General features: G+C 44.1%; 1 protein-coding gene across 1 annotated transcript; it reads right to left on the reverse strand.

Annotated features, from left to right (window-relative positions):
- Positions 1-15,020: 15,020 nt before the first annotated feature.
- LOC127082445 (uncharacterized) lies at positions 15,021-16,745 on the reverse strand. Its single transcript, XM_051022682.1, has one exon. The coding sequence runs from the start codon at positions 16,743-16,745 to the stop codon at positions 15,021-15,023; it is 1,725 nt and encodes a 574-aa protein (XP_050878639.1).
- Between the last annotated feature and the right edge of the window lie 310 nt (positions 16,746-17,055).

Here is a 17,055-nt window from a genome sequence, read left to right on the forward strand (position 1 = left end):
TTTTGTGAGGGCTCACATGACTCTTTAAGAGATAGCTTGCTTGGTATTCCACTTTATTTGTGGGATACCATTTGGAGATTTATTCTGATTACTTTGCTGACTTGCTTCCTTTGATGGTGCTAGCTTGAGAGACCACCAAGTTTCTTGCTTCTTTAGTTGTTATTACTTCGGATCTTTATCCGTGTGGTAGATCTCTTGATCCCTTTATCTTTCCCGCATTTTACTGCTTTCTTAGCTGGAAGACCTCGATAGGAGGCGATGTTTTCATGTGTTTACTTTTGTTCCCAAAGACCTCCAAGAAGAGGCACCAGTGCTAAAGACCTCCACGAAGAGGCAATTGACGGATAAAAGGGATTAATAGTCAATCCCCCGTTATTCACTGTGTCGTTCTCTATGATCACACTACGTGTCGATGCTTCAGAACAAAAGTCCAAGATCTTTTGTCTGGTCAGTCAGTGGAGAGGGTTCCATCTTTTTGAATCCCCACTTTTTGTCATGAGCTCACCCTGTCCAGGGTTAAGAGCTATGAGGTCTTATCCTCATTACCCTTTGGATCTGCTCACCCTGACATTCAGTGTCAGTGGTTAAGAGCCCGTTTGATTACCCTTCCATGGCTTGTTTGTCGAGGTTGATATGACCCCTCTTGACTAAAGCCCTACCCACGTATGTTTGAGCCCCCTTGTTGGCGTGTTTACTTTATGTATGTTTGTTTTGTATGCGGTGATCGTCTCCCCATAGGATTGCTAGGCTTCGTATAGTCTCTTGTCTGCATGCCAATTAAGGTAGCACGATTCCTTCGTCTAGGACTTCCTTTTTGAATGAGCATTCCTAAAACACAAACAAATTCATTAATTTTTCTTTTCCTAAGAACACGTTAACTCCTTCTACTACAGGCGAGTAAGTCTCCAAAGGTCGAGCATCCGGTAGATTGCGTAGTAATGTCGTTCATCTAAAAAACACAAACAAATAGGTCAGCCGAACTACGGTTTGCTCTGATTCTCATTCCAGATGAGATACGTAGGCATAAGACGCGATGTCTTAGCGAGCACACTCCTCTTTAACTCATAGATAGCCGAGCTACGAAGACTTTGATTCTCATATTCAGATGAGATACGTATGCAGTGGAGGCGACATCCGTGCGAGTCATTTTCTTTTGACCCCTCTTTTAGTAAATAGTACACTAGATAAACCCACACCCTTTCGACAAGAACAACAAGAGTGGATCCCGTAGAGTACTACGGATGCGTAGGGGTGCTAATACCTTCCATTCGCATAATCGACTCCCGAACCTAAGATTTGGTTGCGAGACCTTGTCTTTTCCTTTCCTTTTTCCAGGTTTACTTCGAGCGTTTCCTTTCCCTCCTTTGGAATAAATAACGCACGGTGGCGACTCTTCTGTCTTTTCTTTTTTCGTCGGTTGTTTTTCTTCGCATTCCCTTTTTTAGGTTGCGACAGCTGGCGACTCTGCTGGGGACCCGGTTTCTCTAAGCGAGTCCCTCCTAGCTTTTGTAGGTTTCTTGTTGGTTGGGTGTTTATTTCTTTTGTACAGTTATTTATTTACCTGTTTTACCTTATTGAATTCATGTACATATCATTGCTGTATTTTTGGGTTCTATTGGGTTGTTTGTTTATTGGGGTGGGATGTTCTATGTGAGATAAGCCCACTACCCAGGCTTGAGCGTACACACAGGTTTTAGAGTGGATGGTCATGAAGCTTGCGTGGCATGTTGCTACGTTAAGTCGTTCATGAGACCCACATTCCAGACGAGGTTTCTTTTGGATATATTCTGTCCTATGGGCGTTCCATAACGACAGATGTTCCTTTAGAAATCGTCGACTCTGGTGACCATTTCCCGAGAACTCAGTCGAGGCCTCTCCTCCGAGACGCGTTTATGTTAGCTCTGGTGGGCGCATTCTCGCTGCTCAATCCGAGGACCCCGGGGCTGGGAACTTGCTATTAGGATGTCCTGTTGAGGGGAGTCAGTGGAGGTCTTTTGTCCCGTAATAATGTCAAACCTTCAGTGGTAAACGTAATATTCGACCGAAGGGCTGAAGCTGACGAACTTCTGTTCTTAGAACCTACCAGTGAGGGGCGGGCTAAATTCAGGAAACCTTAACCTTCAACCAACCCGGTTTTATGGAGCAGAGCTTTGATCTCGTATTATATTCTCAGTGGGTTTCTCTTCAAACAGTGCAACCCAACAGTTGTTCAAGCAGATACAACAATCCTGATTCCCATGTCACTGCATTACATCACATCATTTTGCATTCATATCATTTACACATGTTTATCCATTACTAGGGGGTTCATATCTTCTTCTTGATTCTAGTCGGGGTTTTCTTCTTACACTGTTTATCAAATGTGAGACTGGAATCAAGGGGGTAGAATGCCCTTTGGAATTGATAAACATGTCATTGCATTTGCATATCCATCAGCATGTCTTGCATAACAGGTACTGCCGCAGTGTTCTCAGTTTGTTTGGTATTCCATTAGCAGGATAGCTGACTCAGGCATTCACCGATACGGTACCCGCAGAAACCACCAGAGAGCAATGGAAAGCCTACAAGCAGAGCTCGCCGAGATGAGGATCCGCATGACCCAATTCATGGATGTGGTTCAAGGGGTGGCTCAGGGACAGCAAGAGCTCAGGCAGATGATGCAGAGGAATCCCGCCACTACACAACCAGAGACGGTAATTGATCCTCCAGCTGGAGAGGTTAACGGACCCAGTGGACCGGGGCCTACCCCGATCCCATATGTCAACTCCGGTCAACAGGCCGTCCATGATGATCAGGACGATCAGTTCACCCAGATGCAGGAAGACTTTGGCATGGGCCATGGCATGGGCCCCATGTTTAGAAGATTAGAGGAGAGGCTGAAGGCAGTGGAAGGACAGAATCCTCTGGGAGTAGACATTGCTGACTTGGGATTGGTCCCAGGCGTGAAGGTGCCACCGAAATTCAAGGTCCCGGTATTTGACAAATACAGTGGAAACTCTTGCCCAAAGACCCATGTGCAAGCCTATTTTCGTAAAATGGTTGCATACTCTGACGATGAAAAGTTGCTTATGTACTTTTTCCAGGATAGCCTAGCTGGGGCATCCCTGGAATGGTATATGAGGCTGGACAGAGCCCACATCCGCTGCTGGAGGGATTTGGCTGAGGCTTTCGTGAAGCAGTATCAGTATAATGCAGACATGGCTCCGGACAGAACTCAACTTCAGAATCTGTCTCTTAAAAGCAATAAGTGCTTCAGGGAATACGCTCAACGCTGGAGGGAGACAGCTTCCCGTGTTCAACCTCCTATGTTGGAGAAGGAAATGGCTAACATGTTCATGAACACTCTGCCCGGACCTTACTTTGAGCGCCTGGTGGGTTGCAATGCCTCCAACTTTGCTGATGTAGTCTCTACCGGCGAGAGGGTGGAGAACTATTTGAAGACATGCAAGATCCAGAGTGGAGGTGGATCTTCATCAGGGGTGAAGAAGCCGTTCATTCAGGGACAGAAGAGGAGAGAAGGGGATGCAAATGCCATATCTTCTTATCAGAACAGGGGTAACCGGAGGAGTAACTTTCAGAACTATCATCAACAACCGTATGTTGCGGCTGTGACCATTTCGGCTGCAGCACCACTACAACAACAACAACCACAACGTCAGCAAACTCAGTACCAACAACAACAACCGGGTAACACACCCGCCTATCAACAGAGGCAAAGGATGATGGACCGGCGTTTCGACACTCTTCCAATATCGTACACTCAGTTGCTTTCTAGTCTTCAACAACTATAACTTGTGCAGTTACGCACTCTGGCTCCTCCTGTTGGTAGGCTTCCGGTGGGTTACGACGCCAACGCTAGGTGTAGCTTCCACTCTGGGGCACCTGGCCACAATATTGAGAACTGCAAAGCTTTTAAGCATGTAGTTCAGGACCTCATAGACTCAAAGGCCATCAACCTTGCACCGACTCCTAATGTCGTCAACAATCCCATGCCACAACATGGTGGTGCAAATGTTAATATGCTGGAAGGCGAAGCCAGATCCGTCAAAGATGTGTTGAAGCAGAAGACTCCGTTGTTGGATATCAAGGGCTACTTGTTGAAGGCCGATGTTTTCCCTGGTTGTGGGAAGGGTTGTGTGGATTGTGCTACTCAGAGTGGAGGTTGTTTAAAGCTGCAACAGGGTATCCAGGTCTTGCTCGACGAACATACCCTCCAGGTTGAAGATTTGTCTGTCCAAGAGTATGTGGAAGGGGTTGAGGAATAGGTGTTTGAAGATGCTACTGATGAATTCACAGATGTTGTTCCTACTGATTCTGTAATCCATGATGATGTATTTAATTTTTCCAATGTTGTTGCTGATATCCCAAACAATGTGTTTGATTCTGATGTAATTGAACTTGATTCCGATGTTTCGGATGTTTATGTTTCAATGAATGAGATTTCAGAGTATGACTATGATGTTGCTACTATCACCATTTTCTACCCAACTAATCAGATCAATGTACCAGAAGTGCAACCGGTGCCACCAGCGCGACCGTTCACTATGACTATCACAACCCCTGGTCCTTTACCTTTCACCAGCGAAAGGGCCATTCCTTGGGATTATGGGGGGAGTGTGTACATGCACGATCATGGGGTAGAACGGCCACTGAAGGTAGAAGAGGGTCAGAAGTCTGAACTTGAAGTTGAAGGTCCCGCAGTGGATAATGTTGGTGGAATCGGGTGATTCACCAGGAGTGGTAGACTGTTCTCACCACCCGTTACCTAAACTGATAGTGCTGATGCTGCGGTGAAAGCCAAAGGCAAGCAAGTCGTGAATAAGGGTGCCTCTACACCCCAGGCTGGTTCTGAGCCCACTTTTGCGAAGGATGCGGACGAGCTTTTGAGAATTATAAAGAGAAGTGACTACAAGGTATTCGATCAGTTGATTCAGACTTCGTCCAAGATATCCATTCTCTCACTCCTATTGTGTTCGGAGGCGCACAAGGAGGCACTGCTGAAAGTCCTAAATGCTGCATACGTGCCTCAGGAGATCTCAGTGAACCAACTGGAAGGAATCGTTGCAAATGTGCATGCAAGCAACATGTTAGGTTTTACTGATTCTGACTTAACACCAGCTGGACACAACCATAACAAGGCTTTGCACATCTCGATGGAATGCAAAGACACCGTGTTATCTCATGTTCTGGTGGACACAGGTTCCTCTCTCAATGTGCTACCCAAGAGAGCCCTATCAAGGTTAGAAGTAGAGGGTTTGGTCCTGAAGCCTTCAGATCTTATTGTAAGAGCCTTTGATGGTTCTAAGAGGTCGGTGTTCGGAGAGGTAGAATTGCCAATTCAGATTGGATCACAAACCTTCAACACCGTCTTCTATGTGATGGATATCAGTCCTTCCTATAGTTGCCTGCTGGGTCGTCCTTGGATCCACAACGCTGGGGCAGTCTCTTCAACTTTACATCAGAAGATTAAATTCCCAGTCAATGGAAGGATTATTACCGTCCGTGGTGAGGAGGATATTTTGGTCAGTAACCTGTCTACATTCAAGTATGTAGAGGTAGAAGATGAATTTCATGAGACCCTATGTCAGGCCTTTGAGGCAGTTCAGATCAAGGACGCAGCTCCGATGGAAGAAGTTAAAGCAGGTGCCTCTATCTCGTCCTTCAAGCAGGCACATGCCTTGGTAGATTCGGGCGTTGCCCCCGGTTGGGGACGTCTGTTGGAGTTACCAATGAAAGAAGACAAGTTCGGGATTGGGTATCAGCCGGCATTGACTTCTACAACTTCAACACTTCAGACTCGTCAGGGGCCGATTACTTTCTCCAGCGTTGGTGTCATCCAATATGGCCAGGTCTCTGCGGTCAACGATGAAGATAGGGATAATGATTGTGACATCGACAACTGGGTGCATCCAAGGATCCCGAGTGAAGTTCTCAACAATTGGTCTTCTGAGGAGATTATCCAAGTCACTTTTCTAAAGGAGTAATTTTTCTTGTTTATTCATGCATGTCTAAGTCTTACGTTTCGCCCAGGGTGTAATGACTCATTGTAGGGCTCATCTATGTGAATATCTGCATTTTTATCATAAATAAAGGACGTCTTTTTGCATTCAAATATTTTGTTCACTGTCTTTCTATTTTTGCAGTTTTTTAAAAAATAAAAAATATTTGGCAATGTTTTGTTTAGTTTTCACTCCTTGTTCACACTCATAAGCACATACCATCACTCATGCAGATGCACGTCACCGGATCCTATTGATAACAGCTCTGCTATGGCTCGCTTCGACTTTGAAAATCCGATCTTTCAAACTGAAGAAGAGGGTGATGAAGACTGTGAACTCCCTGAAGAACTTGCCAGGCTATTAAAGCAAGAGGAAAGGGTCATTCAACCGCATCAAGAGTCTACTGAAGTGATTAATCTTGGCACCGAGGACGTCAAGAAAGAAATCAAGATAGAGGCTGCTTTGGAAGACGATGTGAAGAAGGGGTTGATTGAATTGCTGCAAGAGTATGTTGACATCTTCGCCTGGTCTTATCAGGACATGCCCGGGCTTGACACAGACATCGTGGTACACCGCTTGCCTCTCAAAGAAGGTTGTCCTCCGGTCAAGCAGAAGCTCAGAAGAACAAGACCAAAGATGGTTGTCAAGATAAAGGAAGAAGTGCAAAAACAGTTGGATGCAGGGTTTCTAGCAGTCACCAACTATCCACCATGGGTTGTAAACATCGTTCCAGTACCTAAAAAGGATGGAAAGGTGCGGATGTATGTTGACTACCGGGATCTGAACAGAGCTAGCCCTAAAGATGATTTCCCATTACCTCACATCGACGTTTTGGTGGATAACACGGCTCAGTTCTCGGTATTCTCCTTCATGGATGGTTTTTCTGGCTATAATCAAATTAAGATGGCACCAGGAGACATGGAGAAGACAACTTTCATAACCCCATGGGGCACCTTCTGCTACAAGGTGATGTCGTTTGGTCTGAAAAATGCTGAGGCAACATATCAATGAGCGATGGTGACTCTTTTCCATGATATGATTCATCATGAAATCGAGGTTTATGTTGACAATATGATTGCCAAATCTCAGACAGAAGAAGAACATTTGGTGAATCTGCAGAAACTATTTGAGTGTTTGAGAAAATTTAAGCTGAGGCTTAATCCAAACAAGTGTACTTTCGGGGTGAGATCTGGAAAACTGTTGGGTTTCATTGTTAGCGGAAAAGGGATTGAGGTGGATCCTGACAAAGTAAAAGCGATACAGGAAATGCCTGAGCCAAGAACAGAGAAACAAGTCAGTGGTTTCTTAGGGAGGTTGAACTACATTGCAAGGTTCATCTCTCACCTAACAGCCACGTGTGAGCCAATTTTCAAGTTGCTAAGAAAAGATCAGGCTATCAGGTGGAATAACGATTGTCAAAGGGCTTTTGAAAAGATAAAAGAGTATTTGCAGAATCCCCCTATCCTCATGCCTCCAGTCCCAGGGAGACCACTGATTATGTACTTGATAGTACTAGACAACTCCATGGGTTGTATTCTCGGTCAGCACAATGAGACAGGTAGGAAAGAGCATGCCATCTACTACCTGAGTAAGAAATTCACAGACTGCGAGTCGAGATACTCAATGCTTGAAAAGACATGTTGTGCACTTGCATGGGCTGCTAAGCGATTGAGATAATATATGCTGACTCACACAACCTTATTGATCTCCAAGATGGATCCAGTCAAGTATATATTCGAGAAGCCAGCTCTCACCGGAAGGGTTGCTCGTTGGCAAATGGTACTGACAGAGTACGACATCCAGTATACATCCCAGAAAGCCATCAAGGGGAGTGTTCTGTCAGACTATCTTTCTCAATAGCCGGTTGAAGATTATGAGCCGATGAAGTTTGATTTCCCAAATGAAGACATCATGTTCCTCAAGATGACAGACTACGAAGAGCCAGTTGTTGAGGAGGGACCTGATCCAGACGAAAAGTGGACTTTGTTGTTTGATGGGGCTGTCAATGCCAGAGGAAGTGGAATTGGTGCTGTCATCACTACTCCGAAAGGTGCCCACATGACTTTCACCGCTCGTCTGACTTTTGAGTGCACCAATAATGAAGCTGAGTATGAAGCTTGTATCTTGGGTATTGAGCAAGCCATTTATTTGAGAATCAAGACTCTGGACATCTTCGGAGATTCAGCTCTAGTGATCAATCAAGTGAACGGTGATTGGAATACTCTCCAGCCTACTCTGGTCCCCTACAGAGACTACACGAGAAGACTGTTGACTTTCTTCACAACAGTAAGGCTGTATCATATACCTCGTGATGAGAACCAGATGGCAGATGCTCTTGCTACTCTGTCCTCCATGATCAAGGTGATTCGGTGGAACTATGCTCCTAGGATCGATGTTATGCGCCTTGACAGGGCCGCATATGTGTTTGCTGCTGAACTGGTAGTTGACGACAAGCCCTGGTATCACGACATCAAGTGCTTTCTGAAGAATCGAGAGTACCCTGCAGGGGCATCCAACAATGATAGAAAGACTTTGAGAAGATTGGCAGGCAGTTTCTTCTTGAACAAAGACGATGTTCTGTATAAGAGGAACGTCGACATGGTTTTGCTCAGATGCGTGGATAGACACGAAGCGGACATGTTAATGCAGGAAGTTCATGAAGCTCCTTCGGTACTCATGCCGGCGGACATGCAATGGCTAAGAAATTGTTGAGAGCAGGTTATTACTGGATGACCATGGAATCTGATTGTTTCAAATATGCTCGGAAGTGCCATAAATGCCAGATTTATGCTGATAAGGTACATGTGCCGCCAAATCCTTTGAATGTGATGTCTTCGCCGCGGCCTTTTGCTATGTGGGACATTGATATGATTGGAAAGATTGAGCCGATCGCCTCCAATGGGCATCGCTTCATCCTTGTTGCCATCGACTATTTCACCAAGTGGGTCGAAGCAGCATCATTCGCGAATGTCACCAGACATGTGGTTGCCCGATTCATTAAGAAAGAAATCATTTGTCGTTATGGGATTCCCGAAAGAATCATTACTGATAATGATTCTAATCTCAATAACAAAATGATGAAGGAGTTGTGCCGGAAATTCAACATTCAACATCACAATTCTTCCCCTTATCGCCCTAAGATGACCGACGCTGTTGAGGTAGCAAATAAGAACATAAAGAAGATTGTGTAGAAGATGGTCGTCACATACAGAGATTGGCATGAGATGCTACCCTTTGCCTTGCATGGGTACCGTACTTCAGTACGTACATCGACCAGAGCAACCCCTTACTCCCTTGTGTATGGTATGGAAGCAGTTCTACCTGTTGAAGTGGAGATTCCTTCCCTAAGAGTCCTGTTGGATGTCAAGTTAGACGAAGCTGAATGAATTCGGACAAGGTTCAATGAGTTGAGTCTTATTGAAGAGAAGCGAATGGCAGCCATTTGTCATGGGCAGTTGTATCAGAGTCGGATGAAGAGAGCCTTTGATCGGAGAGTGCGTCCTCGATGTTTCCAAGTTGGAGATTTAGTGTTGAAAAGGATCCTTCCTCCTCAAACAGATCACAGGGGCAAGTGGACTCCTAACTATGATGGACCATACATTATCACCAAGATTTTCGATGGTGGGGCCTTAATGCTTGCGACTATGGATGGTGAAAACTTCACTTCCCCTATGAACTCAGACGCAGTTAAAAAATACTTCGCATAAAATAGACCCGCTGGACAATAAAAAGAATAGTCCAGGCAAAAAAATGGGCATCCCGGTGAACCAAGAAAATGAAAAAAGGTTCGGGCAAAAGTTAGGGATTAAAAATGAAAAAGATTGTACACCCGGTAAGTTAAAAACTTGAAAGGGCAACTTAGGCAAAAATGGGTATCCCGGTGGATTGAAAACCGGAAAGGGCGATCCAGGAAAAAGTTAGGGATTAAGCGAATGACTGCGTTCTGAGTAGTTCTGAATCTCATCCCATGTCGATAACCGGAAACTTTCGAAAGGTAGGAAACATTCCAATCACTCTTTTCAGAAAGTCGATCATCTGGAGGATCTTGAAGACGAGCGAGTCATAGCAGGATTGGAACCCGATAGAAATCCATTTCACATTGCCATTAGATTAATTTCTGTTTTTATCTTTTGTGCAATTACCTCTTTCCAGGGATTGCTTCCTGATGTAAATGCCTATTCAGAGGCCATTCAATCAATAAAATCCCCGTTGTTATTTTCTTTTTACTGTTTTGTTTGCAAAAATGACGTCCGAATTTTTTGATAAACATTGCATCATGAAACATAAGAGCTTTACAGGTACATGCTTAATAAACATTTAAAATTGCTGTAAATTTTAAGTGCTTTGGATCTTCTATTCAGAACAGGTACACTCGGGGCATTTCCTTAAGGTCCCCATCAAATGATCGCGGATGTTTTTCCTTAACAGTTGGAATTTGGTATCTCATCCCTGCAAAGCTGGTCCGAGCGTTGGAATCTTCAACCCCCAGCAGACTCTCACTGTTGTACTTCCCCAAGCATTTGTTTCAGACTATACACTCCCCAGTAGAGTTGACAGTGCCAGACTGTATATCCCCAGCGGAGTTGACAATGTCAGACTGTATCTTCCCAGCAGAAGCGGCTACTCCTCAGAGTTCGATGCCAGATCGATGATCTCGACGCTAGATCCATGGTCTCTTTCCTTGAAGCAGAATCTCGGTACCGTATCGGTGTTTGCTTCCCCTATTGAGTCGTCTCTCTCGTAGATTATGGTTGCCAGAACCACTGTCGTTTTCCTCAGTAGCAAGCTTTCAGTGCCATTCTCTCCCCAGTCAGAGTCTCGATATTTTATTATCGCTAGAACACCGTGTGGCGGGTCATTTCCCCACAGAGTTCTTTGTGTTGTGCATCTCCAACAGCATTGCCAAGGTCCAGAAGATGTTGATCATTTCCCCAGCAGAATTCCTTGCCTCAGCTTGGCGTTCTCTCTAATCAAGCATTTCGCATCCCTGCATGTAGAATCATATTGCATTGCATCCTCCCAAATTGCGTAGCATTTCCATTTTCATGGAGCATTACGCCATTGAAAAATTCAAACATACGCACGTAAAGCATAAGGCATTCTAGGTATCCCAAGTGATAAGCCAGAAGTTGTTTCCAGTACTCAGACTAAAGATTGTTCGTGACTTATCTTTATTATTCCCAGCAGGGGTCGTTGGCCCATGCGCCGCCTCAATTATCATTTTCCCTATTTCTGCCGACGCTGACAGGCATGAAAGTTTCTGGTATTCAGACCGAAGTGGCATTCAGGCCAGGTTTCCGGTATTCAGACCGAAGTGGCATTCAGGCCAATTTTGCGATGTTCAGATCGAAGGAGTTTCCGACGTTCAGGTCGATGCAACTTGTGGCATTCAGGCCAGGTTTCTGGTATTCAGACCGAAGTGGCATTCAAGCCAATTTTCCGATGTTCAGATCGAAGAAGTTTCCGACGTTCAGGTCGACGCAACTTGTGGCATTCAGGCCAGTTTTTCGTGTACTCAGACCGAAGTGGCATTCAGACCAGTCTCTCGGTGTTCAGACCGATATTAATAATCTCATATCTTCCGATTCTCAGATCGACGTCATTTCCAGTATTCAGACTGATGAGCGGCATTCAGGCCATGGTTATTTCTGTGTTACCATTTATTTTGGTATCCAGGTTAACATTCTTTTTCGGTATTCAGACCGACTCTCACCGTACCAGACGGATTCTTCTTTCAAGACCACCTCTTTGCCGATTCTGACAAGCATTGTTACTTCATTTTTTCACTTTAGTGTAAATTCTCGGGCTTTTGTCGTATTCAATCACTTGATACCTCGAAAGTGCGAAAGCCGCTGCTATCTTCTTTTTGGGTCTCCAGTTGATTGAATAGGGGCAGCTGTAGCACCTCAAATTTTCCCCCTCATTCATGCATTCATTTTTAGGTCATTTAACATTTCATATCGCATTTCATCATGTCAATCAGAATTAGATCTAAGAAGCTTGAATATCATCCAAGACACTTTGTGGGTTCTATCTGGATGATCAGTCAACACAAGCGAATGACTTGAGTTACTTCCAACATGTTCAAATGGGGTCTATTCATCATTCAAAATGCTAATCTTGAAGGAGCAAAAGTCTGTTCCTGAGCTGTCATACTCGCTAGGCGAGCAGCGTGGTTCGCCTAGCGAGTCTGAACTGTCATGCTCGCTAGGCGAGCAAATTCTTCGCTAGGCAAAGCCCACGAGTTTTAAAAATATAACAGAAAAATCTTGGACTTGGGCCTCTCTCATTTGAGCCCACCAAGCCACGAAAATCAGGTTATGAATTCAGTGGAAAAACCCTAGAAGAAAAAAGGAGAATTCAGAGTAGCCTCCAGACACTGAAGAAAAAATTTCGCTCGGACTCTGAGACTTTTCACTTCGACTCACACACTTCTCACACAAACCCTAACATTGCTTTGCAAACCCAACGGTGCAATTCAATTTCTTGCGATCTCTCCAATCAGGTTTGCCCTATTTTCATCACACTTTATGCTTTCAATTTGAAATTTCTGAATGTATGAGGCATCATGGGTGAATTTGGAAGAGTGGGTATCGTTAGGTTTCACATGTGGGTTTAGATATGCATGAATATGTAGAACAATGCCTTGAATGTTTGATCACTTAATTTCTGAGATGGATACCATAGGGTTTGGGGTTTCTGAAATCGGACTGTTATCAAGGAAGAACCCAGAACCCGCAGACATTCGCTAGCACATCGCTAAGCGAGCACGTAGCGAAGCTTTGCTAAGCCTTCGCTAAGCGAAGCAGTAGCGATCATGACAGTAGTTGATTTTTCTGTTCGCTGTCTAATCTGTTTCGTGTCTGTTATGGCATGTTTTCTATTGCATCCGTGCACTATTTACCTGACACTGTTGTTGCTATAATTCTTCTGTTTGGTGCAACTCTTGATTACACCCCATCTAGTCATTCTAACGTATTTGTTGAGTTTTTGTGAGGGTTCACATGACTCTTGAAGAGATAGCTTGCTTGGTATTCCACTTTATTTGTGGGATACCATTTGGAGATTTATTCTGATTACTTTGCTGACTTGCTTCCTTTGATGGTGCTAGCTTGAGAGACCACCGGGTTTCTTGCTTCTTTAGTTGTTATTACTACGGATCTTTATCCGTGTGGTAGATCTCTTGATCCCTTTATCTTTCCCGGATTTTACCGCTTTCTTAGCTGGAAGACCTCGATAGGAGGCGATGTTTTCATGTGTTTACTTTTGTGCCCAAAGACCTCCAAGAAGAGGCACCAGTGCTAAAGACCTCCACGAAGAGGCAATTGACGGATAAAAGGGATTAGTAGTCAATCCCCCGTTATTCACTGTGTCATTCTCTATGCTCACACTACGTGTCGATGCTTCAGAACAAAAGCCCAAGATATTTTGTCCAGTCAGTCAGTGGAGAGGGTTCCACCTTTCTGAATCCCCACTTTTTGTCATGAGCTCACCCTGTCCAGGGTTAAGAGCTATGAGGTCTTATCCTCATTACCCTTTTGATCTGCTCACCTTGACATTCAGTGTCAGTGGTTAAGAGCCCGTTTGATTACCCTTCCATGGCTTGTTTGTCGAGGTTGATATGACCCCTCTTGACTAAAGCCCTACCCATGTATGTTTGAGCCCCCTTGTTGGTGTGTTTACTTTATGCATGTTTGTTTTTTATGGTGTGATCGTCTCCCCATAGGATTGCTAGGCTTCGTATAGTCTCTTGTTTGCATGCCAATTAAGGTAGCACGGTTCCTTCGTCTAGGACTTCCTTTTTGCATGAGCATTCCTAAAAGACAAACAAATTCATTAATTTTTCTTTTCCTAAGAATACGTTAACTCCTTCTACTACAGAGTAAGTCTCCAAAGATCGAGCATCCGGTAGATTGCGTAGTAACGTCGTTCATCTAAAAAACACAAACGAATAGGTCAGCCGAACTACAGTTTGCTCTGATTCTCATTCCAGATGAGATACGTAGGCATAAGACGCGATGTCTTAGCGAGCACACTCCTCTTTAACTCATAGATAACCGAGCTACGAAGACTCTGATTCTCATATTCAGATGAGATACGTATGCAGTGGAGGCGACATCCGTGCGAGTCATTTTCTTTTGACCCCTCTTTTAGTAAATAGTACACTAGATAAACCCACACCCTTTAGACAAGAACAACAAGAGTGGATCCCGTAGAGTACTACGGATGCGTAGGGGTGCTAATACCTTCCCTTCGTATAATCGACTCCCGAACCCAAGATTTGGTTGCGAGACCTTGTCTTTTCCTTTCCTTTTTCCAGGTTTACTTCGAGCGTTTCCTTTCCCTCCTTTGGGATAAATAACGCACGGTGGCGACTCTTCTGTCTTTTCTTTTTTCGCCGGTTGTTTTTCTTCGCATTCCCTTTTTTAGGTTGCGACAGATGGGGAATTCAAAGTTATAGGAAGTAGTAGGGTCATCGAATTCAACTGGTTTATTGATTATTCTGCATGTTTTTTAAATGATGGTTTTTTAGAAAAGCGGAAATAAAATGCAAAAGAACTAAAAATATTTTTGTAGTTTTTTGAAAGGATTGCCATTTTAAGGAAAGAAAAAAAAATGAACGATAAGAATTTGAAAAAAAATGCTCTTTATTTGGCATAATGATTTTGAAATTTAAAGTGGCCCTACAAATGATCCATTAGCCTTGGGCAGAGCTAAGGATTTTGAAAAAAACAAAGGAAAACACAATTACTTTGACGCGGGAGAAACTTCTGGAATCTCAACTGCCTCCCAATTTGTTAAGGCTCCTTCACACCGATATACCAAATTTGATGCTTCTCCATCTTCAGTGTCATCTTCAACTGCACCAACTTGATCCCCATGAATAAAACTTGTGCTTAGGAAGACTTCTTGAACGCTCCGTATGCGGTCCTTTGCAGGCACCGGGGATCCTTTCTTAGTAGAAGGCTTGTACCCCAAACCGAAACGATCCTTTTTCTTGTTGACATCGATGACTTGCCCCTAACCTGCAGGACCTCCACTTTCAACTGCTGACTTCGCGCTCTTCAAAGAGGCGAACGACAAACGGGCTTCCTCAACATGATCCTTTACTTCCGCAAGTGTGGCATTGGCTATTTCAAGTGCTTGGAAATAAGTCTCCAAGGCATCTTCATCATCCTCAATATAACAGAAAGAGGAGAGTTGACTAATGATGAAATCTTCTTCACCGGAGACAATGACGAGCTTGTTGTTGACGACAAACTTCATTTTTTGGTGTAAAGTAGAAGTTACTGCCCCAGCAACATGTATCCACGGACGTCCCAAAAGGAAGCTATAAGCGGGATTTATGTCCATGACTTGGAAATTAATGGGGAATACATGCGGTCCGATTTGGATTGGTAGCTCCACCTCCCCAACTACTGTCCTTCGGGAATCGTCAAACGCTTTTACCACGAGCGCACTGGGTTTCATCTCCGGCCCTTGGTAAGATAATTTAGCAAGCGCTCTTTTTGGTAGAACATTGAGGGATGATCCAGTGTCAACTAAGACCCTGTCCAGAGCATCTTCTTGGCACTTTATGGATACATGTAAGGCGCAGTTGTGATTCTGCCCTTCCTTGGGTAGCTCTTCATTGCTGAAATTTAGAGTGTTACAAGCTGTGATATTGGCGACCACCCCATCGAATTGTCCAACCGTTATATCCTGAGTAACATGAGCTTGAGCAAGCACTTTCAGTAGAGCCTCCCTATGAGCTTGGGAATTCAGAAGCAAGGACAAGATAAATATTTTTGGCGGTGTTTGATGTAACTGATCGACTATCTTGTAGTCGCTTTTCTTTATCATTTTCAAAAATTTAATCGCTTCATCTGATTGCATCTCCGGTTGTACCCCTCCATATTCTGGGGCAGGAACTGCAGTTGTAGCTTCCCTTGTTAGTTCCTGAGGGATTATATTGACATCGGGAGTATAAATCTGATCGTTGCGGGTCATTCTACTTGTCCCTGCGATGTTCTTGATATTGGTGTCAACATTCTCCAAGATTTTCTCACCTTCAACATCTTTGGGTTCTTCATCTACCACTCCATCTACCACAGTTATGTTATATTTCCAAGGCACCGCCTTGGTGCTTTCGAAGGGAAATGGGGTAGACATACAAAATACCACAGGTGATGGATGAACAACATCTTTCCCTTGATAAGTTATCTCAACAGGCTCTGGAAGATTGAAAAAGGGTTCAATGCCTGAAATTTCCTCGTTTGTTGTAGGACTACAAACTTGTAAAACACCTTGATTCATCAAGTTTTGAATATCAGTTCGTACCACTTTACACCCCCTTGGACAAACGACACATTCTTCACAGTTGTTGTGACAGGTATCAATCAAACTATCTCCCACCAATCTTGCATGGAGTGCTATCAACAGAGTTTTAACATCTTCAACATTTTTGATTATACAAACATCAGAAACATACTCAATGGAATTAACATCACCATGCGCCGGCAGAGGGTTACTTTTTACGTTGGGTCCAACATCTCGGAATGAAAGGATCTTCTTATCAACCAACTCTTGCACGATATGCTTCAAAGCATAGCATCCTTCCAAATCATGCCCAGGAGCGCCCTCATGGAAAGGACAATGGGCATCTTGATTGTACCACGGAGGCAAAAGATTTGGTGGAGGACCCAAAGGTCTGGGAGTCACCAATCCTTTTTGCAACAATGATGGATACAACTCAGTATACGTCATAGGGATCAGATCGAAAGGAGGTCTACCTCTTTGTACCCTATTTTGATTTGGAAGATTTTGTGGACGAGGGGCTTGCTGCCTTGGTTGTTGATAAACGGGTGCAATAGGTGCTCGTTGGTATACTGGTGCTTGTTGAACAGGTTGATAGATAGGAGCTTGTGATTGGTTAAAAGTTGGTGTGATTGCTGCCACGTACGGTTATTGGATATACTGCACTGGATAAGATGGTTTATGTTGAGCAATTTGTTGTTGTTGCTTCTTCCATGAGTGACTCCTTCTTTGACTGGTCGACACTACGTTTGTTTTGCCC

Source organism: Lathyrus oleraceus, chromosome 5, assembly GCF_024323335.1.
Source record: "Lathyrus oleraceus cultivar Zhongwan6 chromosome 5, CAAS_Psat_ZW6_1.0, whole genome shotgun sequence".
Classification (NCBI taxonomy): domain Eukaryota; kingdom Viridiplantae; phylum Streptophyta; class Magnoliopsida; order Fabales; family Fabaceae; genus Lathyrus; species Lathyrus oleraceus.